The following is a 25323-nucleotide window of genomic DNA, read 5'->3' as shown; positions in this document are numbered from 1 at the left end:
TTATTCAAAAACTAAAATGCGGCTTCGATTAAAGTTTGATGAGTGGAAGCTGAGAGCTCTGTGCATGCTGAGAAAAGCTCCTTATTGGTAGAAATTATTTAGAATGGTGATAAAGGGGGGAGAGGAGAAGAGGAAATGGGGAAGAGAATAACGCCAGAAGAAGAAACTGCCAATAAATAATCAGGTAGATGAGCATCAGTGCGTCAGCGAGGGTGTATTGTATAGAGAGAGGGATATTGCAATACGTTGCCTTGTAAGACAAGTTTTTCAGACAAGGTGTTTGTAACCACACACAGTACAGACAGTACAACCACACAAAGGAGAACACAGTATGTAGCTGTGTATTACTCTTCCACATAGCAATGCATTTTTCTTAAAGAGGGCATTGTCAGAGCTATTTGTTTTCTATGTCATATTCAAATATCTAGGGGAGCATATTTTCCATAAAATCGTGTTACTAAAAAAAAAAAAAAAAAAATCATGCACACTTTCATTGCATGAAAGAAAGTTCACAAAAGTTGACAGTTTGACTTGTGTTTGTTTCACAAAGTACGGTTACAACATAAACCACTTGACAGCGCTTTACCTGCTTCTTGACGAACGCACCCCACAGCAAGTTGGACAGCACCGAGAAGAAAAGAAGAGAGAAAACATGGACTCGTTTAGTGTCATAGGTCATCTTATTGAGACAAAAAATATGTTTCATTTTAATTTGACCTTTATTTAACCAGGCAAGTCAGTTAAGAACACATTCTTATTTTCAATGACGGCCTGGGAAAAGTGGGATAACTGCCTGTTCAGGGGCAGAACGACAGATTCGTACTTTGTCAGCTCAGGGGTTTGAACTCACAACCTTCCGGTTACTAGTCCAACGCTCTAACCACTAGGCTACCCTGCCACTTTCCTTTGGAAATAAGGAAACAAACGATGTGACACACAACATTGTACTGACTAACTGCGATACAGAAAGGCACACGACAAGAGAGAGTCATTGCAGGTTATGTGGTAAAGTCATGCTAGGTGATGATGCCATACAGGTCTAAACAGACATTGTGCATTTGGCTAATTCCTTACCATGACCTCTTAGCTTCGTCAAATGAGCATGGCACTTGGAAGAGCAAGTGTGAGTTATTATTTTGATATTATTCCTTCATAGTAAGTGTGAGTAATTGTTCTGTCATAGACACTATTTGATGCAATATAGTCATTTGTTGTCCTATAGATTGATTTCATGGGTAAATGCAGGAAATACCATCTCTTCATAACTCCTGGTTCCACAGCACGTATATATACTGTCAGTAACATGTTAATTACTGCTGTCTGGTACTCCTGTTTAATTTGCATTTAACCTAGATTTAGTGTCAAACAGGAGTCCCTGTTTACAGCCTAGTGTTCACAGTTCACAGTGTCTCGTTTCATCCAAACGTCCTCAATCTGGCTTGGCAGTCACTATTGAATCTACTGAGGCTGAACAAGGAGACCAGGGCCTTATTTCTGATGATCCTTACACGAAACAGCATCGTAAAAAAAGAAACAGCCACGAGCCGAGGCAATATTCTCCCCTCCATCCATCCACACGCCCACCCAACCAACACACACACACACAAATCAGCACGCACACCCCTCCTTTTGTTAAAACAAACCATATATCACTAACTTTTTTTTCCCCCCTCCCCGCCTGCATTGCATTAGCAAGCCAGGCTAAAGAAGGGGGACTATTTTTAACGTGGGCAGTCCAGAAACAAAGGCCTCTCCTGAGGCAGACCCCCCCCCCCCCCTGCCTAGTGGGTCACCTAGCTCTCTGCGACACTGCTTCTTTTCCCACGCTAACCTCGGGGGGCTCATTTGCATCACGCTGGCTGTTGGGGCGATTATGTTCAGGTGAGCTGGTCTGTATGGGGCCGGGGCCATAAGATATGACAGGCACAGGGGCTTGGGGGGCTGGAGGCCTGCCGCCTACCCCCCTGATCCTGTCCTTAATTGCGACTGACTGGCACCAGACACAATCACCCTCTTGATTCAGCAAATTGTCCTCAGAGTAGCTTGTGGTGACCCCGACCTGCGCAAATCATCTCACAGCAGCTGGCCGAGGTAAACAAGGAGCAATCTCAATTCACCCAGGACAAAAGAGAGTGCTCGTATATGATCTTTTTTCTCTCTCTATTCTATCAGTACAGGTCCTCCTTTATACAAGGACAGCATCAAAGGATCACAGCTCAGTGAATCCAACTGGATTTGTCATATTACAATATAGGTAGTGATGTTGATGACTATACAAATACACAAATACCCTCATTAGTTGCAAACCAAACCAGTCTAATACAACTACTATTTGAGATGTTACATACTAGACAAGGGGAAAGGTCCTAAAGTAGCCCGTGTGTGTGTGTGTACAGTGTACGTGTATTTCTCGAATATAATTGCCAGCATCTGGGCCTGTCCCTCCCAGTCTCACAGAGTGCCAACAACGTCAGACAGGACAGGGTTCTGTGTTCGCAGAGGAGTGTAATTATCATGTTTCCGAAAGGGAGGATGGAGGATGTAATCTCAGGCCTCTGATTAAAAGGGGAAAGAATAGAAGTGAGCAAGTGAAGGCTCCCTTACAAGTGTGTTTACAGGGAGACACACCTTCCACAACCACAACACTTCCACTGACCACTGACCAAGGAGATTACGCTTACCAAGACGGAAGGTTAGTTAGCATTTAGCCAGAGGCGCAAGTTCGGACTCACACTGTGAATAAACATGGCATCCAACTGATAATAGACTTCAAATACAAGGTACTACAATGGGGCACTTCGTTGGGATCCTTTTGAATATGCTGCTGGGGTATCTTTTGCATTGACAATGCTAAATCTATGATGCCCGTGGTAGTTACCTAGTATTATCAGGAGAACATGGGATGTAAAAGGGAGTGCAGCTTTGCTTCCAACGAGATGGGGAGAGAAGAAGAAAACAACCTGGATAACTGTCAACATTTGCCCCTGCAAGGTTTTCAATCTGTCAGTGTGTCAAGCTACCTTCATTTCCCTCTCCTCCCAGAGAACTGACCATTTGATCCCGCCCAGAGAAGCCGCTCCAACACATTTCAGATGCAACATCTCCTGTGACAGAATTCTTCTTTTTCTTTCTTTTTAAGACACCCTTTATTCACTCAGTCCAAGAAAAGGAAGAAAAAAAAGATCAGCAATGAAGAAATCGAGCCGCATTTGTCCCCAGAACATCGGCCTCTCAGTCGTGCCGTTTTATCAACGGCAGATTTGGAACTAAGTTGAATTTCAAGACGTTATACCATCCCTACCCACTTTCGAACAACTGCTATTCTCAATCTACCCTCCCCACGAGTATATCATTTTCTACCGTTTTGTCAGTTTCGTGTCCTTTTCCATAGATTAACCTGCGATTGTGATCTGTTTTCAGTCTTCCAGAGAGGTTGGCATTGTGGGGAAAGTGATGTTTATCTCCGGAAGACGTGCGAACACAGAGCACGACCAGCAATGGGGTGGGAAATACAAAAATGGCAAAGTGTAAGAAATGACAGATGACATCCCATGAGTTGTTGGGGGACGTTCTTCTTCCTCACTTTCTTTTTTTATGAACAGCTTTTCTCGTTTCACTTTGCTTCCACTTCTATGGTGACATGAATGCGGCTTGTCTCTGATTGGATGCAGAGAGTAAACAAGGACAAAAGCAGCCCATTTAACCCGTGTGCATTACCACGGCTACAGCACATGATAACTCGACAGACAGAAGGTTGACTGGATGAAAGCTGAAACTTCAGAGCCAAATCATCCATTTTAGTAGCATGGATGTTCAAATAGCACTAATAAAGATCCGTAATGATGAAACCTAAGAGAACATTTCGTGGAGGCCTCATTTGGTAAATAAATGAGCTGAAAGAACTGTGCAAAAGTTTTTTTTTTTTTAAAAAAAGGTCTTTCAAGCTCTTCTAAACACGCTTGGGCTGAGTTACGCATCACCGAGGCTATAATCTTCACTCAATCTCAGAAAATTACCACCATCCTCCTTCTTCCTCCTCCTCCCACCCCCAAAAAAACCGTATCAGCAGATACTCCCCTTCACTTTATTTCATTTATGAATTACAAGAAAGATGCTATTATATATTATTAATTTTGGTGCTGTTCTTTGGCTCTGGCTTCGTTCGGCGGTGAGCTGCGGATGTCGGCGCGGTGTAATTATGTTCTAGCCGGGCAGCCATCCGTTTCCTTTCAAAAATTTACAGGATTCTTAATCACGTTGCTCATTTGGGTGCACAGTAGCGAGGATGGCGCAACACAAACAGGGCACGTCTGTTTACACAGAAACACCTGCTTAGCATTGATAGCAGATGTCAGTCAGTGAACAGAACAAAAAAAGAGGAAAATGGAATTAAAAAGGCAAGCATCACCAACTTCTTATTATTTACTTTACTGCGAAAATGAACTACTATAATGGTGGATAGAGAGGAGGGAGGAGAGAGCGGAGAGAGAGAGAGAGAGGAGGGAGAGGAGAGAGAGGAGAGAGAGGAGAGAGAGAGGGGAGAGAGAGGAGAGAGAGAGAGGGTAGGCAGAGGTTGAGAGAGGAGAGAGAGAAAAGAGAGAGAGGAGGGAGAGGAGAGAGAGAGGAGAGAGAGGGGAAGGAGAGGAGAGAGAGAGAAGAGAGAGGAGAGGGAGAGGGGAAGGAGAGGAGAGAGAGAGGAGAGAGAGGAGGGAGAGAAGAGAGAGAGAGGAGGGAGAGGAGAGAGAGAGGAGGGAGAGGAGAGAGAGGAGAGAGAGAGGAGAGAGAGGAGAGAGAGAGGGGAAGGAGAGGAGAGAGAGAGGAGAGAGAGGAGAGAGAGGAGAGAGAGAGGAGAGAGAGAGGGGAAGGAGAGGAGAGAGAGGAGAGAGAGGAGAGAGAGGAGAGAGAGAGGAGATAGAGAGGATAGAGAGAGGGGAAGGAGAGGAGAGAGAGGAGAGAGAGAGGGGAAGGAGAGGAGAGAGGGAGGAGGGAGAGGAGGGAGAGGAGAGAGAGGAGAGAGAGTGGAGAGAGAGGAGAGAGAGAGGGGAAGGAGAGGAGAGAGAGAGAGAGAGAGAGGGGGAGGAGAGGAGAGAGAGAGGAGAGAGAGGATAGAGAGGAGAGAGAGAGGAGAGAGAGAGGAGAGAGAGAGGGGAAGGAGAGGAGAGAGAGGAGAGAGAGAGGGGAAGGAGAGGAGGGAGAGGGGAGAGAGGAGGGAGCATATTACAAATGCCAAGAAAACTAGGACTTATAATTATGCCCAGTTTTTTTTCTCTCTCATTTATTTATCTTTTTCCTCTGGTTTCCTCCCACCTGCATGGAATGAGAGCAGGCAAGCCAGCATCTTAGGCATGATGAGATTTGGAACCCGTTTTTCTCCTCTCTTTTCCGGTTAAGAAAACATCTATGGCCTTATATTTCTCTCCGTTTGCATCAGTCTTTACTGCATTATTCATTAGCATTTTAGCGGGTCGGGTAATTAAATCTCTCCTCGCTGGGATGCTGTTTGTTCATTTGTATTTATATTACATGTGAATATTTTTGTGATGAAAATGCAGAATGCTGTCAATCGACTTTCCTCACCTTATAAATGGATGACTATGGGCGAGCAAGTTTATTGTTCTTGCCGGTCTCACTAAATGGCTTCTTCTTAAGAATAATATTCACAAGTCAACTACCGCATTGACAAACATATTTCACTGGATGAATGTGCTCGGCCAGGGATATTGGATCCCATGGTGATCTGGCCCCCCCCCCCCACCCCCACCATATAGTAAAACATCAACAACAAAATGGCCACTGAGGACCTTTGTGACACACTGAGAGACACAGAGACAAAGATACAAATAGCGGAGACACTGTGCCTTTAAAGCCCATCTGGCCTGGAGACGTAATAAAATTGACGTATTGATTCCTTTGAATTTACGAATGCCTGTTTCATAAACTCCATTTCCAAAGCCTAGCCCTCTTTAGAGCGCTGTCATTTTCCCCCCAAATGGATCAATTATGTGCCCACGTAATCCCGTTACCTGTGAAATCCACGCATACTTCCCCCATTTGCGGCAGTTCCCAGGCGGACAGACTCACATTAAGCGCACATAAACAAACTCGAGGTTTTCCCTGACATTAGGGATTGTTTTCTCACTGTATATTACGCACCGAAGACGAGTTCCTCCCTTAGGGTTTAGGAGAATATCAGAAAGAAGCTCTCTCCCTCTTCTCTTTACATATGGGTAAGGGAGGCATACCTGCCTTTTTACATCCTAGTCAACACCCCCTCCTCGCTTACCCTGCCTTGCTGCCCGCCTAGGAAAAACTGAATTCAATACTATTGTCTCATCTTTTATCTGCTCACAACAAGTTCAATGCTAATCTATGACACAGCAAATAATACATCCAATGAACTGATTGGGATTTTTTTGTTTGTTGCTCAATCACACCATACAATTCCCTCAATATGTGCCCCTATACCCTCTAAACATTTAACATCCATCTGGTTGTCGATACTGTGTTCCTTTGCGTCCATTTTCACACCCGCTGTGTCCCAGGCACCTTCCACGAGGAGTGAAGTGATCGCTCAGACGGTATCTCCAGAAATGGTATCTCCAGAAATGGTATCTCCAGAAATGGTATCTCCAGAAATGGTATCGCCAGAAATACAACATGTTTGTGGGTTTCTACCTTCTCTGTATCACATCGAAAAAATTAAAAAAAGGTGAGAAAAATCCAAGGTTTTACAATGTTGTACCTACATTACCCGGTGTGTAGACATATGTGGAATGTACTGTACCAAGGCAAGGTAGCTAGGCATAATATGAAAGGCTAGGCCCACTCCCTCCCACCCTCATCTCCACCCACAACAAATCTGTTTTGCTATCTTCCATTCTTGAAGTCCCCCCAAAAAAAAAACTTTCAGAGAAAAAAAAATAATCTGCCCTGGATCTTATTTACCACACTCCAGAGGGCAACAAGCGGCTCAGTTACACTACACTCACACTGAACAATCTGTCTGGTGAGGGTTCACAAAACTATGAAATACCTTGTCATATACTGCCTGACCTGTTCAGCAGAGTGACTCTGAAAATAATCAAATACAAAAATATAATAATAAAGGGATATTCTGCGAAGAAGAGAGGCGAGGAGGACGCAAGGAGGGAGAGGAGGGAGGTGGTGCAGCGTTTATGAAAGGGGGGCACTTTCTGCCTTTCTACTCGGGGAAAGCTCGCTGCTCTCTCCTCACAATCAGCCATGCACACCCCCCAGCCATTGTGCACAAGGGGCTTTAAAGATAAATGTCTGCATGTTAACCACATTTGACATGCTGTACAGTAGCAGCCACCTTGGGTCTCAGGACGCAGCCAAACACAAAAATACAACAAACAATCCCAGCCAGGATGTCAAACATGAGGAAAAGCACAACAATTTGTCACATATCTGTAAAAGTTGTGGCTCGCTCGCTGAGTGCACCAGAGGATGGAGAAAAAAAGGGAGGGAGGTGCGTGCGTGCGTGCGTGTGAGTGAGTGAGTGAGTGAGTGAGTGAGTGAGTGAGTGAGTGAGTGAGTGAGTGAGTGAGTGAGTGAGTGAGTGGTGAGGCCTAGAGATTGATGTGCATGGGTATCATAAGGCACACACCTGAGTAAATGTTGCCACTATCCCAGACTGACAAACTTGTGTCATATCACAAAACCTCTTTGATAAAACACCACCATCAAAAAAGTGATATTGTGAGGAACATCATGTAACATTTGATATCCCTCTCATGCCAGTGTTGACGTCACAAGGTCAGTCAAGTGACGAACACGTAGTTCATTAACAGACAACATATGCAGAGGTACAGGCCATCAGAAGCTAGCCTGTAGTCTGCTCCTTCCATGGATTTCTCTGGAAATCGGACTGAGGTCGTAACTGAGGCCAAGAACCTGACCGTAGAGTTCTGGAACCAAATTGTTTGGTTCTGGAACCTGACCGTAGAGTTCTGGAACCAAAACAAGTGGTTCTGGAACCTGACCAAAGAGCTCCATCCCAATGTGTGGTGCTGCTAAGAAACTGTGGGATGGAACCGGACAATGGAGAGAAACCATTGTTTTTACAATTGGACAAGTCTTCCATTATCCTAATGCCTCACACATGACCTTATTTCACGGGCCCTGCTTTTCTGATGGATTTATCAGGGGGGGAAACAGCTAAAAGACCTTTCAAATGCCACTTGTTCCTATCTCTAGTGTTTATCTTATCAGTAGCAGCCGAGAGGAATTGCTAAAATGATGCTAACGAAGACTGAATTCCAAATAGGTTCAGTGTTTTGCAAACAGCTTCAGCTGCATGCTGGGAACAGGGAAGAGCAGACAGGAGGAGGATGGCAATCTCAGTTTACAGTCTCCGCAGTGCTGCTCCTTTTATAAATTACCTCATCAGTGACTGAAATTAACACCGATTCTTGCAGGCAATTTCTCAATTTCCAATGCTAATTACGTTTTTCTCTTTACTTTTAAATTCTGTACCACCTGTTTAGGGGGGGGGGGAAGACATCTTAGGCAACGCAGCCGCATTTAATCACAATTTTAATTAACCACGGTGTAGATGTGAAAAAGAAGCAATTATAATGCAGATGAATGATGATTTTCCCGCATTAAATTGTTTTGTTTCTTCGTTATGTTGATTGCATAAATACAGGCAGGGAACAATTTTTATCTACTGTAATTTTGTAATTGTTTTGCAACAAAAAAAAAATATTTGGACAGAGAGACTAAGTTCATCTGTTTACAGATTGCTTAATTTTTGTTTAAACCCTGTAATTACTGCCAATACGTATTTGGGGTAAAACTTCATTTTGACAAGCAGAAGCTAGGCAGCCCTGCTACTGATGTGCTTACACTGTATCAAGCCCAACACCGAATGTCTGTACACATTGTGGCATCTCTGTCACACTCTTCCTCTCCATAAAAAAAACAAGAAAACTTAACAACATCTTTACCTCCATCGACCTTTTCCAACTATTTAACTAAAGGAAAGTCATCCCCCCCCCCCCTCCCTCCCCTTTTACCATTGAGCAGACAGTTGCAAATGAAAGCACAGATGGGTACTACAAGAATGGACCCATAATCTTTACTGGCTCATGAAAATATCATTGGGTTTGAAGAAGACTGGTGTCTTAGAGGTCTTTTACAGGCTGTGTTCTCAGGAACTTGCGTTTATATTAATGGCACAAGCACTGCCACGATAAAGAATAAAAGTCATCAACATAGCAAGTTCCCCTAAAATGGTATTGTTTCTTCCGCTAAAAGCCTTTGTTGGCTAACAAGCTCAACTGATATAGAGATGCACCTATTCACCTCCGTGTTTGGCACAGAGGTGAATTCGACTGACCGAAGTCAGAGACGCACACACTGTCGTGGCTTGAAATGGTGGAACCAACCGACCCATTAGAGACCAGAGGACTGTTCGGAATTACTGTCCACATTTGATGGGGAGAGGAGATATCTGGCATGGCTGATGGCTTGGGGCCTACAGGCCTTTCACCCTGACCTGGCTAGCGTGGTCTGCTACCGGACATCTTGTCCCCCCCCCTTCCCCTGTCTACCTTCCCCCAGCTAGCTGCCTGCCTCCCCCTCCCCTTCACTAATCTCACTGCAAGCAGCTTTCAGTTTGAGCAGAGACCATAAAGAGGAGGAGAGAAGGGAGGGGAGGCATCAGAGTCCTGCAGCCACAGGCAGTGCCGTGAAGCTTCTCTGTGAACAAAACTTCAGTGGGAAATAGGGAGGGGCTCAAGTACAGTATGTGTATGCGACTATAATATGTTGCTTTTGTATGGGTTTTGAAAACTGGTTCGCGAGAGAGTTTGAGCACAGTGCGTAATTCCCAAAAAAACAACAACAAAATCCGTAATACCGGTCATGAAAATAACCCATATATACTACGCAGTAAACACAGAACCTCTGAGCATACATCAACACTAAAAAAGATCATATTTATGAGTCTCTGCTCTTCCGACTTTCCAAGAGCACCTCAAGAGATTCACAGCAAAACTTGGTATATATATTATCATATCTTTGGAGAAAAGAGGCAACCCCATTCTGAATATTAGTGGTGATGGCTAGGAGTAAACAGAGCATAAAATCCAGAGGAACTGTGACAAGGCCCATATGCACGCAGACAATACCAGGCCGGCATCTCCATGCCTTTGTTCCCAGCTTAACAAAACTCTGCCGTCACACCACTTTGACTCAATGCTGCCTGTCGAACGGCCATCAACCCGTCAGGCCCTGGCTGTCACATGCAAAGCTCACAGAGAGAGAGAGAGAGAGAGAGAGAGAGAGAGAGAGAGAGAGAGAGAGAGAGAGAGAGAGAGAGAGAGAGAGAGAGAGAGAGAGAGAGAGAGAGAGAGACAGGGGAGAGAGAGAGAGAGGGGGGAGTGAGAGACAGAGAGAGAGGGAGAGATGGAGAGAGAGAGAGAGAGAGAGAGAGAGAGAGAGAGAGAGAGAGAGAGAGAGAGAGAGAGAGAGAGAGAGAGAGAGAGACAGAGACAGGGGAGAGATGGAGATAGAGAGAGAGAGAGAGAGAGAGAGAGAGAGAGAGAGAGAGAGAGAGAGAGAGAGAGAGAGAGAGAGAGAGAGAGAGAGAGGGGGGAGTGAGAGACAGAGACAGGGGAGAGATGGAGATAGAGAGCAAGAAGGAGAGATTGAACCAAAAAAAAGATGTGCGAAAGTGTCATACTTCTCCGAGGCTCGACGGCTGTTAAAGGGGCGAACACATTTTAAGCATGTGTGCGTGCGGAGGAAAGATTAAAGAAAAGAGAGCAAAGATGAATACAAGAAACAGTGATAGTCACCTAGATCTCTGACTTCCCCTTTAATAAGAATATATGTTAAGAGGATTTCAACTCTGCTCCTCAGGGGATTTGAAACATTTTACAGCGGAATTCTCGTCCTGCTTTGTGACGTCGCAGAGACAGAATTGGAGCAGCGAAGAATCACTAAAAGTTTCATCAAACAAATCCTTATCTCGATTTCTCTAAGGGCTATAGAGGAGAGTAATTCAAGAAGATAACGGTGCTGCTCATCTGTGTCCTGCTACAACCCAAGGTGCGACAATTGCATTTGTTCTTTCTCTCTCTCTCTCTCTGTGTGTGTGTGTGTGTGTGTGTGTGTGTGTGTGTGTGTGTGTGTGTGTGTGTGTGTGTGTGTGTGTGTGTGTGTGTGTGTGTGTGTGTGTGTGTGTGTGTGTGTGTGTGTGTGTGTGTGTGTGTGTGTGTGTGTGTGTGTGTGTGTGTGTGTGTGTGCGTGCGTGCGTGCGTGCGTGCGTGCGTGCGTGCGTGCGTGCGTGTGCGTGCGTGCGTGTGTTAGTGTACAACTTTTTCTGAAAGCCTGACGTTTAATATCCACCACTGCACTCACTCACTGAGTGGTTTTGATCCTCAGCAATATCATCCATTGCACTAAACCAATTTTTCCAAGTCACTATTCCAGCTAAACAACATATGCTTGTCTTCATATCCATCCCCCCCCAAAACCCAATAAAAGACAACACTAAAGTTGGCCATTACTGCAGAGATTTGGAAGCAGAGGCCAAAAAGGGAAGAAAAAAAGTCGAGAAAAAAGGCCTACTCATCCCTTCATCCGCCTAACTCTGCGCCCACTACTCCTGTGGCCTAGCTCGCTCAGGGCCCTTTTCTCTCGCTTCTCTCCTCCACCCTGGCCGAGCCAGGGAGAGATTTGTCTCACCCTCCCGCCCTGCCACTGTCAGTTCCCTGTCTCTTTCCCCGGTCCCTACCCTGGCTGTCAGGTTCTGGCCTGCCAATTTCAACTTGAAGCTTGACTGAGCTGATTTGATGCAAATACCTCAGGGGAGAATCCTGAAACTGATGAACAGTTTATGTCAAGTCGATTTTGCACCGTTGGGAAAAGGTAACCTCTGCGTCGGAGAGGAAGAAAAAAACACAACAAGGTTAAAGAGAGAGAGAGAGGCTTTTGGTGCACATGTAATAGCGCCCGGCTCCGCGTCCCCGTCCCCCGTCCCCCCCGCCGCCCCGTGTCCCCTTGCTGCCTCTTACGGCTCCTCAGAAATGGTAACTGTCAGTAGAAGTACTAATTGCAGATGTGCCAAGCTGCCATTATAATAAAATCAGAGGCCGTGTGGACATTAAAAATGGCTGCCTCATTTGAGAGACTGCTGAAAAGGTAGGCATAACTGAATATTTCATGACTTTAATTACTAAGGAATATTCCTTTCCGGCAGTATGGACCGAGTGTTGCTGTAACTAATTATGAAAAGTAATAACATTAGAGATCCTGTGATAGCCAGTTTACAAGGGAGCCTACTTGGCATGTTGAGCCACTATAATATCCCAGACCCATTCAATACTAGAATACATACAGGGAAATGATCTCTCTCTCTCTCTCTGCCTCTCTACGTTTCTCACAGTCTCTCTCCGTCTACCTCACCACCTCTACTACATGTCCCTGCCATTTGAATGAAAACAGACAGAATATTGAGAGACTTTCTCCTCCTACACATTTTCTTAACAAAGCACTGATGCAACCAGGTACCTGGACCGTGAAGTGCCATTTGATTAATCCTTTAATTCACAAGACTAAGTACCTGTGTGGTTCTAACCTAACTTCCGCGCTACCCAGCCATATATTTACACAACTTCATCATCCTGACTCCCTTCGATGTCAGCGGCTCAGTTCGATACGACTCTGCCTGAACATTATTCAACTATGCTGCCGCCAACGGCGCATCCCTGGCGTAACGTACGACCACTGATACGGCCGTGGAGAGAAGGAAAGCACAAGGTCTGCTTTGATGGGCATGCTAATTCTAATACCCCTAAGTAGTAAGAATAACAAAGTGATGGAGAATTTATCTCAGGAATGTTGGAACAAGACGCTGGAGTGATAAGAGTGAATCTTCCTTTGGGTAGGAAAGCAGGGAGTAGCCAGTAATTACTGACGGCTGGGGTCGAGCCTGGACTTACAAAGGGTAAACAGTCAGTGATAGTGCAGGTAGAGGCTACGGTCGTCAAGGCACCGAGTCAGCCCAGGCCTTTTTTTTCTTTCGCCGCAACTAGTCCCAAACCCTGCCCCAATCCTACCTTTAGCCCTCCACCCCTACCCCTTTCCCAGAAACATACCCTAGCCCTCAACCCAAGCCCTTTCCCCCTGACCCTGCCTCCACCCCGTGGCCCTGGTCCTGTGTGTCAGAAAGGCTGAGGACAGGCCTGTCGGTGTGATTATCCTCCAGCTACCTGAAGAGGTGTTTGTTTGGCATTGGTGTTTGACAGCGGCGGGGCGCAGGCCGTTCAGTGGGGGCTCCATCGCCAGTCAGAACCTATTAACACGAGAATTCACCTCAGAGTTTTTACAAGGCCAGACTGGTTCACACACTATCGTTACACGTGTCCTTACTACCGATGACATTTAAAGGTGGGGAGGTGTGTGTGTTTTTTCTCTCTCCTTGGCTCACTTTTAACCAAAGGTTAAATGTATGTTTGAATAACAAGGGGAAACGTAATTTCATACAATTTCCTCTATTGCTGCAGCGTTCGGTTAAGAGCTCAGTTGATCAAGCGATAAGATGAAAGCGTATAAAGTGACAAAAATGTAGCGCTACAAATGACTGAATCTGCCCAGCAATCAACTGCAATTACAAAGAAATAACAGTGGCACAGTTACCTTCCATAATATTCAACACGGACCCAGTACGTCCTTAATCAAGACAGACACAACCGTCTCCATTTCCAACCGGGCAAAGGTAAGAAAGGAGAAAATCTCTCTAGGTGACTTGGCTTCTACATGATTCAAACAAATGGAAGGAAATGAGCTGGAATGAGGCAACATGTTCTATTAGGTCTTAGTAAGGGGAATAGCATAACAGTGTAAAATGCATTGAGTCGTATGTAGGGAAAAAGTCCTACATTTCCAAATGTCATGATACCTTAATCTGACAATCTCTTATTGATTGTCCCATGTGTCCATGACCTTGCCAGGAGTGCTCTTCCACCTGACAGTCAAACATACATCAAAGAGTGTGTGTGTGTGTGTGTGTGTGTGTGTGTGTGTGTGTGTGTGTGTGTGTGTGTGTGTGTGTGTGTGTGTGTGTGTGTGTGTGTGTGTGTGTGTGTGTGTGTGTGTGTGTGTGTGTGTGTGTGTGTGTGTGTGTGTGTGTGTGTGTGTGTGTGTGTGTGTGTGTGTGTGTGTGTGCGTGCCTTGTGTCTGGTCAGACTTGGTGAAAAAAATTAATCCACCGACTTCAGAGGACGAAACAGGAAACTGAGGGACCACTTTCGGGCACAGTTTTCCCGTAAAGGTGACAACTTTGAATATGCGGATAACGAACAGCGGACAGAGAAACACAGCGCCATTCACACACTACCAACCAGATCAAAAGGCATCTGATGAGATAAAGCGCCTCTTATTTTCCTCACAACTAGTGTTGCTACCTTCCTTTTTTAGCTTTTTAGTAGACCCTCTCCCCATCCCCGACAGCAGTATGGAGTGATATACTCTTAGCCATTATCATTAGCACACCGATATTTCTATAGGCCATAATACAGTCATTATTGGACTTGCGGAATACATGCTGTTTAGGCTATGGGGGATGTGTCATGCATGTGGGCACTATACTTACTCACTCGTGAGGGAATTCCAGATGTATATTGTAAGAGGACAATCAGCAGAAATGGGAGATTTCCATTGAATTTGTCCTTGTTCTGAAGCTCAGACGGTGTATTGCTAGAACTGTCGAGTTGCTGTGTACTACGCTGACTGCGAGTCACAAGCAACACGTCATAATGAAACATACGATTAAACGCGGTGCCTTTGAACTTCTCATTTGTTTCGTTAAGAAATGGAAATGTTCATTCCCACCTGCTATGCAACCTGTCGCAAGTCACACCAAGTGTACCTTGCAAATAGGAGAGTTGACACGTGGAACATTTTGAAAATCACACGCAAGCCATTGTAAACAACTAGTAGCTGTGTGCAAACAGCAGGATAGGAACCGAATGGATGGGCCGAAAAAAAAAGACTTCGCATTTTCACTTGAGAAAATGGCAAATGAGGCATGATATTTTTCAAAAATGTATTTTTCTCAGCCAATGCATAAAACATTGTGGGCTTAGGATAAGGAAGTACACACATAAACGTACAATCCAAAATGCATGCAATTATTTGCCAGTCCACTGAAGTTTCAATTTCAGTGTTTGCCTTGTGTCTGTATCACACACACACACACACACACACACACAGAAAAAAAGGAAAAGAGCCAAGGAACGAATGAAAGAAGAGAAAGACAGTCGACTGAATATGCTCCAGCTTCAGTGGTGTGTGAGTTCACATCACCTTACAGGGGAGTGGATATGAACTGTCAAGTCACAAGAGGACGGTGACAGAGACGGGGCTTAGAGGACGAGTCACGGCGGAGCGGCGCCGCAAACACCTTTAATTCTGTCACTTCTCCTCCATCATTCAATCTTTCACACTCGCGAGTTGCTTAGGTCCTCACACACACACACACACACACACACACAACCTGAACTACGGACAACACACACACAGCCAAATACAGCACGATATGATCCAGCGCAGGACGAAGGTGGAGGTGGATAAAGTGAACCGGGTCTCGAGACAAGTCAAACTTATTAAGACTTGATCCTCATCAAAACATGATCAAATGTCTAGTCGCCTTAAGCATTATGAATATTGAGTCACCAAATCAACATATTAAGCCAAGGGGCTTGAGGACTGCCTTCTCATTGGTTATGATTCATGCATTTTTCTTATTCCCCGATGACGCAAGAAACTCACCACTACGTGGTCCTCGACAGTGACATAAGTAAGCAGCACAGAAGACTGCCAGCAGAACAGCAACTAGAGCTGAAGCTATTGCAGAGGGAAGGAATTTCAGCTATAATGGTGGGTTGGGTATTCGTTAAAGCCAAGCGAGTCCCCTATCCAAGATCTCGCAGCTTTTCCACACACACACACACACACAAAAAAAAGCAGAACATGGAACAGGCTGTCCTGACTCTTTACTTTAGACAAGGTACACAAGAAGAAGGCACCGGAAAGGGAGAGAGGGAAAGTTGTCAACAGAGATGAGAAAATGTTCTATGCATGCGAAGAGCAGAAACCTGAACTGTCCAAGTAAAGAGTGAGTGTGTGCCCACAAAGAGTTAACCACTTCCCCTGGTATCGAAGCATGGGTTAATATCACGCCTGCCTAGTAAAGAATTATCCCTGCACCTCTCGGAACAAAAGACTCCTTTTGCAAACAGACTCCTACTTTCCCCCAGTGTCCAAAGGTGTTTGCTGAAGTAAATCTGTCTAAATCCCGGTCAGCTTGGGAAGGGGGGGGGGGGGGGGTGTACTAATAACCCTTTTTTTTTCTTAACAAAAAGTTCTGGTTGGGAAAAAAAAGAAAGAATCTGGAATTCATATCACATGATGCATTTAAAGTTGTAGGCTGAAGCATCCCCCCCTTTCAAAGCTTGGCAACGGATTTGCATACATGATTCTTTAGTCTGATTGAGAGAGAGCAGAGAGGAGAAATAGATCTCACTAGACAATAAAGATATCTTGCCAACCAACTTAAGAGAAGTGGAAGCATGCGGTTAAACTTTGGTCCACATTTCTAGGGGGGGGGGGGGGGGGGGGGACCAAATCTAATCTTAAAGTAGAGAGAGTACTGAGCTATAAAGTAAAGAGAAACAAAAATGGCAACACTGTTTGAACTGGGTTTTATTTTCATCACATAACACAACGACTAAACTTTTCTCAGTAAACCCAGCATAGTGTATCAACTAACATGATACTTTGAAAGATCACACTGCAACAACTCCAGAAATAGTCTCTCCTATTGACCTCTGACACACCTGCTCTTCTAGTGACATACAAAACACACATCCACAAGGAATCCCTAAAATATCACGTGAGAATGCAATTTGACAAATAACAGTAGACATAAGCACTGCGTTGCGCCCCAATTCTTATTTCAAAATGGACAACAACAACAAAAAACACCCCATCAAAAAAGTAATTGTGTAAAAACACACCTGCTCCTAGCTAGTATAGACTTCTTAAGTTAGAATCTGATCCGTTTCAGACACCTTTTCATTTTTTTTTTAAGTGTGAGAGTGAGTGTCCATGAATAGTACAGGCATGCCATCTCGTAACACTATCTGACTGTCAGGAGGGCCAGGCCTACCCCGGTAGAGTAGGAGCTATATTAGGCTAGTAACCAGGGGACACCCAACAAACAGCCACAAACACCTAAGTTATTTTGTTCACCACCCACCCTTCTGCCATTTTTTTTGTGTTTTTTTTGTTGCTATTGCTCTCCTTTCTTGCTTTCCCTTTCCCCCCCCTTTTCATCTCGGCCTTTCTGATGCTGAATGCAAATGTAGCCTGCTGGCGGTGAAAGGGCTGAATTGTGATTAAGAAGAAGAAGAGCTCCTTTCTTTGTTCTCCCCTCGGGGGATGTTTACTGGGAGAGACACGGCGGATCAGATATGAAAGACATTCAGGTCAGCATTGATGTGAGCAAAAGTGAAACCATACCTAAGGCATTCCAAAGACCGTGGTGTCAGGGGTTCAGCTAACGGTGCCTCTGCTGTGTGTGTTCTCCCCGTTAGGCGGAAATATCTTCACAAGCCAGAGACGGAGAAAAAAAAAATATAGAACCCAAAACAAAATAAAAATTAGATTTTTTTTTTTTTAACAGACAAAATCTTTTGGGATAAAAGTTGCGTATTGGTGTCCGACTGAGGAGATGGTCATTATTGTTCTGTCAGATTCATAATCGTCTGATACTGGCATGAATCTGGTTCCTCGCGACATGAGTTTGTGGCTGAACGTGATGTCAGGGAGATCTATGTCGTTTTGAATGAACTAAAACCTTTACTAAGTCGAAAGTCGCCCACACTAGGCGATGGAATGCATATGGAGATTTTTTCAATATTCTGGAAGTTCTGAAATCTAACAGGTCGAGATCCAGTAACACAAAAGTGTTCAGTGGTGCACGTCCGACTATAGTCGTTTTAGCAGAAGGATATATTAAACTCATGATGACCCCCGTTTGATAAAAAAAAAAGAAGACAAAACATCAAACTACAGTGAAGCATCAACCAAACTGTATCTGCTTGAAAAACGTGAAAAGGGCAACAAAGGTCTCTCGCGTAACGACATGCCAGAAATCAGGATCAGGATGTTGTTTTGGGAACAGTGCACACACAAAAAAACACACATCCTCAACATGCCGCATCTACCATTGCCAGACACCATCAGCCTATGAGTCTAAAGTAAATAATCTAATAATACCTCATCATATGACATATATGAAATAGCTTTTCTAAAAATTTAAAAAAAAAACCTGGGTCTGTCTGGACACCTCATGCCTCTGTCACTGCTGCCATGCGAACAGTGCAGGCCCCTGCCGAAGGGAGATTATTTCTTGCTGGCTCGTATTATCTGCAGTAATTATTTCACTTGCTTAAACAAAATAATCCTTCTCTAAACACTGATGCACCACGGCAACACCGCCCTTCCCATTTTTTTTGCCCGAGTGAAAAAGCCATCAGAAAAGGTGACCGGCTATGGCTGCTTAGACAATTGCACCCTTGTGGGAATGGCAGCATGAATGGTACAGTGGACACCCCAGCACTATTGACGTTATAAAACATGTAAATGAAACACATTACGACTGACAATCAATTGTCTGTGAGCGCCAGCGAACCTGCCCTCCTTTTCCCTGTGACAGCAACAAAATAGTGCCTACCTTGGGAAGAGGAAAACATTTGTGAAAAGGGAAAGGAAAGGGGGGGGGGGGCTTGGTGTGGGGGGAGGAAAGGGAAGGGGAGTTTTTTCTCTTCGACTCGGGAGCAAATGCACCTTAAAAGCAAATGAATAATAGAGATGGACAAAATGTTTAGACTGGAAGGAATCTGCCATTGTTTGGGCTGAAGGCAGGGCTGAGGCTAAAGAATTAGTAGGACTCCTTTATATCTTTTGCGTGAATGCACACAGCCTTTTATAATCACATTCACAGCATTGTATTAAACTATTGGAGCCAGAGAGAGAGAGAGAGAGAGAGAGAGAGAGAGAGAGAGAGAGAGAGAGAGAGAGAGAGAGAGAGAGAGAGAGAGAGAGAGAGAGAGAGACAGCGAGAAAGCTTGAAAGTGTCATCCTTTAGTTTTGTACCTTTAATTATGTAATCAACATATCCTGCAGCATGGTAACATCTATGGAGAGGCTTTCTGTTGATTGAAAATGTATAGGTCTTTGCATTGTATTACAGGAAATGTCAGAGAAACAGACCATTGGAATTGCTACCTTCACATTTGAAACGTCTCCGGAAAAAGTGGTAGCGTTTTTATGTACCAACTCATAAAAATGGCACGCCCTGTACAGGCAAAACCACATAAGGCACACAACTCCAACATTACTCCGGAGTTGAACGTAAAAACAAAGTAGATGAGCAGGAGATGCTGACCAGTACCACTGTCTGCCATTTCCATAGTACATGTCTCTTTACCTATACTGAGAGAGGAATAAACGTGTAGAAACTGAAAGTATGCCGTGCAAAAGTACTACTTTCTAACAGTACTGATTTGACTAATCCAGATAGAAGGGAAGAGGTTTGTGGAGTACTTTTCCAGCTGTACTTAGAAACACACAGCGAGGTAGAGACCCCGCAGCTGGGTCTGACTTGCAACACCTGGGAAGGCAGGCAGAGAGAAAACTCCAACAAAACTACAGGGTTGCCAATATCATGTTGCACCGAACTGTGAGATTGACTTTACACTCTTTAACTCTGGATGTGATAAGCATGTATATATGTGGGCCTATAGAATCACACAGTGTAGGTGTGTTATCAACAAACAGCGAAGCCAAATACACCATTTATGACTAGAGAACCATTATTGCCTACTATAATGTGACCAAATAACCTAATCTGAATAAAGTCACCTGGAATTCCAGAGTTTCACTCTAAGATCAAAATACTGGCTATAGAATTTAGCTATAATTGGGAATCGAAACGTTTAAATCCTACTCAAAATATTCTACAACTACAGATACATGTTTTCTGGGAAACACGACAAACTGCCATGCAGAAAAAACAACATTTATTTCTCTACCCATATCATAAATAAATCATTTACATCATCAATCTATCAATATTCAAAATATTTCAATTGATGGTCTATTTAAAAAAATTAATAAATGTTTACTGCGTTCAAGTAATCTCAGTATGTAGACTATCGGTCTGATAAGGATCCTCATATATAGCTACATTGGGGTGCTATCTATCGGCCAGACACACAAGCTCAGCTCCTATGACATCTCCCCATGCATCCAGGGGAGAAAATGAAATCTACTCTGTCCGAATAGTTCAACCACAGCATTCCCGAAGGGAGAGAGCTATTGAAGGCATCCCATGACGAGAAAATGTAAAAAATGTAAATGGGGAGGGGGGGGGCGACGCCGGAACCACAATGGCATATTCAAAAAATATGATAGAATCTAGAATGTCGAATTTCGACTTGCTCAGCCAGCCTATAATATGTGCACGCTGCACACCACCTCGGCACTGAGGGGGAAGCGACTAAAATAACATGTTAATTATTCTTTTTTGCATTTGAGAGTGTGTGAGCTTGCTTGCTGCTGTTGCATGGCGGGAACTTGAAAGGATTTTTGTTTCTGACAAATGCAAATGTCAATCATCAGGTGTGTGTTTGTCAGAAAACACTTACTTGAATGGAGTGTTTTAAAGTAATCCAAACGTTTGTTTACTGGAACAGGTGGGAACTGGTGCTCAAGAGGAAAGAACATTCTTATCTGCTAGAAACTACAGTGAAACGGGGAACCTACTTTCACTCCTATCTTTAGTTATTCAGAACAACAACAAGCTTGAGGCTACACTTGTAAGCATCAATGACTCACCTTGTATTGATTGTGCAAAATCAATACACAACATTTAATAAGGAAAAGAGCCACATAATAAAGGGAGACATTTCACAAATATGAGCAAAATTCAGACGCATTTGATAAGGGTACTTTGTACAACAACAGAGACTGAAAATCCCAGGGACAAAATAAAATGCAAGGCATTCCCCGTGTAAGAATATACCTCGGGACCCAGACATGTGCATGATGCTGGATTTACTTGTGCACGGGGTGTACTGTAGTCAACAGTCCACAAAAGGGAAAGGAACACACGTATATTCCCTCCGAAAAGCGATCCACGACATGGCTCAATAACTCCCAACATGTAACACAGTTCGGTGGGTGGACAAACAGTTGACAATAATAGAGTGACACATGTATCCTTCGCCGCTATTTGCTCCACACAAAGCACTTCATATTGCTCATAATAAAATGAATGACACGAGACACACCACCGGTCAATATCACCATCTTAGCGCACATGCCATCTTATTTGGGTACAATAAATTAGTAAACTAAGCTATTGCAGCCTGTTCACTGCGAATTGTCCCCTCCATGTTCTGTTTCATATTCTTGTCAATTGCCAACGGTGTGGGACACTAATCATTCCCTACTAAAAGGGGACTATGCTTCGAGAGAAAGTAGATAGACACTACAACAAATCATTTGGGTAAAACGCGAGAACTAAACATACCAATAACGCGTAGACATATACAAATGAATTACATTAATGTCATAATATACTCAGGGGTGTGAGAGTCTAAGCAATGCGTAACATAAGGAACAAACACTTGCTGAAATAAAATACTCAAACAACTAAATCTACAGGTACGTCAAGTACAGAACAGCAAATAAAACTAGTCCTCATCTAACGGGTTTGTCTTGGTGGAAAATAAGGGACTTCGCGACTGAACCGTTATCTGGGTAGGGGGAACTTTCTGAAATTCCTCCCACTGCTACTCAGTCTTTTCGCACAACGATAAACTCTCAACTTATTACAACTTCCATCAAATCGTCTCTGTAAAAATGACGAAATGAGCAAACACGTTCTGCTCCTAATTTCACAACGAAGGATAGACAGTCCCGCCTGTGTGTACAGCACAATACTGACACATTACGCATTATTTCCCAGTTAGAAGTGTCCCTTTATTTCCTATGAGACGAGAGCAGAACAGAACACGCATTTGGCAATTCGTAGCCAGCCCCTCTGAACTACAGTCAACAGTGACAACATTACAACTCTAGATCCACAAAAAAAAACATATTTCGTAAATGACAGTTTGTTATTTTCCTGTCTTTTCTTACCGTTTTTCCTTCTTGGATTGGCTTGTTTTCGCCTCTTACACCTGGGGCCATCCGCCATGATCTCGTGCTTCATTGATAAGAGTGGATCAGATGGCAGCTCGCATGGACTCGACTCCTTGAATCAGCAGCAGCAGCAGCAGGCACGCAGGCTCAATATCTAACAACCAAATACAGGCAGCAACAATGTGGGTACACTGGACCGACTGGGAGTAACCATTTAAATATCAGGCGCCAAATGAAACAGAAAATAATAGAAAACCCAACTGATATACAAAACGTGTATTTTATACCCATGCTAAAGTACGATATGGGGCCGATCAATGTATTGTTGATGTGTATAATGCCAGTGATCGGGATGATGATAAGTGGAAGTGAACATTGACGACGGGGAAGGAGAGGATGCAGAGAAAGGGGGAGACAGGGAGATAGATACACCTTCAGCATGAGGAATAATTCACACGGACTGGCCCTGCTGGGTTAAGCATGCGTTTTTACATTTGTGTTAATTTAAATAAGAAAAGTTTGATCATTTCTCATTTGTTTTATTTTCTGCTGTTTCCATTTTATGTTCTGCTTCGATATATATATATATATAATAATAATAATAAATCGTACATCGCAAACAGCAGGCCTACATTGATTTATCCGGGTTCATGTTTTTTTAACCTACATTTTTAAAATTGAAAGTAACCGATATTGATGATGACACAATGTTAAAGTTGTGAGTTCAACGTTAGGCTTTGTGTCAAATGTAAATATCAGAAAGGCAGGGAAAAAAAGAACAGTTTCAATCCGCCAGGCAATATATCACTTACAACACAAGACAATACAACATAAAGATGATGCAGAAAGCTGCGTTGTGAAATACGTAGATCCTAAATGCCTAAATGTAAAAGAAGTCCAACATTAATTTACGAACATTACAAAATGTGTTCATTTAAGATTCATTTTTAGATTGCATGCGTATTTTACGTTTTTAGGCCTCTCATGCTGAAAAACGTACATAAATAAATAAGTAAAAACAGACTAAACATGAAAACATTCATGATTTCAATGGACTAATCGAGCAAAAAATGAGTGGGTTCATTTCTGCCATTGGATTGTATTGCTATGGGGAACGACCCACGACAGGAAGAACAAATAAACAAAAAAAACTTACAAATACCACAAAATGATGTGTCAACAAAAATACAATTATCCAGACAGGATATGAAACAGATTATAGCTATCTGAACAAAATAATGTAAATGACGTTGATATGATAAGCGAATATTTACCCTATTGTGAGACAGACAACTTCTACTCTAGGAAACCAAAGGATACAGAAAGACACTAACAAAAACGAGTTGGACACAAAAGGGTGCATGCATGCATGGCTCGGTGAAACTGAATCCAAAGCTGAAGAAGACCGAGCTTATTTTTTTTTTCCTCGTGGTTTTTCGGCTCGAAGAGTAGGCTTTTCAGCAAATTCTACAAAACTGCATCTTCTCTCATGAAACGCACTACAAGCCTAGGTACTTAAAGCGCACCGCTCCCTCATCCACCTGTGCAGGTAGAGAAAGTTTAACGTGAACGCAATGCTATAGCACCAAAGCCCTTACAAACGCTCTAAATCGCTATCTCTAAAACTATAAATGACCCATTGTATAAAGGTTATTAGTCGATGTATAGAAATGGACACATACCTGATTTCGTATAGTGGTATCTTTTCGGTTGACTTCGGTTGTAGTGATAACACGAGACTGCAGCGGTAAGCAATTGTGGAGAGAAATGTGCAGGGATCCTTGCAATGATAATAAAGCCTTAGAAATAGTGGTTCGAGAAGGACCGTTATTCCTGCTAGGGCAGGTTAGGACTGATCTCTTTCAGACACTCCAGGAAACAAACCTGGGGACGGACTGACGTGTTACGCCTCTTCTAATGACATTTTTTCTTTCTCTTTTCTGTAATACAGTGGAGAGGAGAGAACCAACCCTGGGACACGCGCCACCTATCGTCACCGGAGGGGATAATTGAGAAGGACCAAACGTGAGCATCTTTTGCTAAACGTAATACGTTTTTTTCTCTCTCTCTCCCAGGCTGTTTGAACCGAGTGAAATGAACTGTGACTGTCGGACTATGACTACCATGTATAGCAGACGAAGAAGAAAGAATATTATCCAGAAGAAGAAAAGTTGGAACGCTCTTATTCAACCGACATGACCACAACTGGAAGGGGGAAAACGGACCAAAATGATAGCGTTGGAAGTTTGTCTGACTCTCCAACACAGTCTCACACATACCAGGGATGAAAATATAAGGTTTGCGGAGTGTTAAGGAAGTGAGCATCAGCGGTTTGGGTTGTTAATGTTTTATATTTGTAAACGTTTATTTATTTGCCTCCCTCTATGGACGTGCGTTTATTTTTACTATCGCAATAACCACTATGAGTGGAGCATGTACAACGGCGCATGCCCCGTGCACCTACAAGAGCGAAATAGATGTGTATATTGAGGTGCTTCTCGCACGTGCCAGGTGCAGTCAGGTGCGTACAGGTACTTTCGTTGAAGTTTTCCCGGTGTGTTTTAAACAAAGTCCATGTGAACTCATCTCTCTGACCAGGTTTGAAAGACGTCAAGTGTATACTTCATTCATTTTTTTTCACAGGTGTTATTTAAGGTTATATCGACGAACATATTTCTCTCTATTGCAACTATACGACATGGCTATTACTCCAATTCATCTTTCTCTATTTGATTAATTAATTTATTTCCTGGTGATGCTGCAGCTTCAATGTATGTCTCTCTCGCTGTAAATGGAGAGGAAGGCTCCACCTTTGCAACGCTGTGATTGGTTATGTAAATAAAGTATTATATTTGCTGTCCTGTCCTATGCAGTTATCAACTGTATGGATAATTAAATCATCAATCAAGATGCTGGACTGTTTGATGCCTTTGTCCGAAGCCAATCAAATTCCAGAGAGCTCGGAAGCACAGCTGAGAGGAAAAGATGCTCAGCATCTGGCATTAAATGTTCCAAAAGACGGTCGATATAGACAACACAGATGAAAATAGATTGCTATTAGAGTATTTTTCAATATTT

The 25323-nt window shown here is 43.5% G+C and overlaps 1 protein-coding gene across 6 annotated transcripts in view; it reads right to left on the bottom strand.

The window, feature by feature from the left end:
- The window catches only part of LOC124007654 (zinc finger E-box-binding homeobox 2-like), a 79513-nt gene extending 55335 nt beyond the window's left edge, over window positions 1–24178 (bottom strand). For 3 of the 6 annotated variants that reach the window (XM_046318316.1, XM_046318318.1, XM_046318320.1), the window contains exons 1-2: window positions 23928–24177; window positions 22243–22399 (exon numbers count right to left, since the gene is read on the bottom strand). In XM_046318316.1, coding sequence (XP_046174272.1) covers window positions 22243–22315 — 73 coding nt within the window. In that variant the 5' untranslated portion in view covers window positions 22316–22399; window positions 23928–24177. Of the gene's footprint in view, window positions 1–586; window positions 593–22242; window positions 22400–23519; window positions 23540–23927 lie in introns of those variants that run through there. The other 3 variants (XM_046318314.1, XM_046318319.1, XM_046318315.1) reach the window with 3 other exon arrangements.
- Between the last annotated feature and the right edge of the window lie 1145 nt (window positions 24179–25323).

The sequence above is a fragment of the Oncorhynchus gorbuscha genome, linkage group LG21, assembly GCF_021184085.1.
Source record: "Oncorhynchus gorbuscha isolate QuinsamMale2020 ecotype Even-year linkage group LG21, OgorEven_v1.0, whole genome shotgun sequence".
In the NCBI taxonomy this organism is placed as follows: Eukaryota; Metazoa; Chordata; class Actinopteri; order Salmoniformes; family Salmonidae; genus Oncorhynchus; species Oncorhynchus gorbuscha.
The sequence above is the reverse complement of the archived record's forward strand: the minus strand, read 5'-3'. Positions and strand labels throughout refer to the sequence as shown.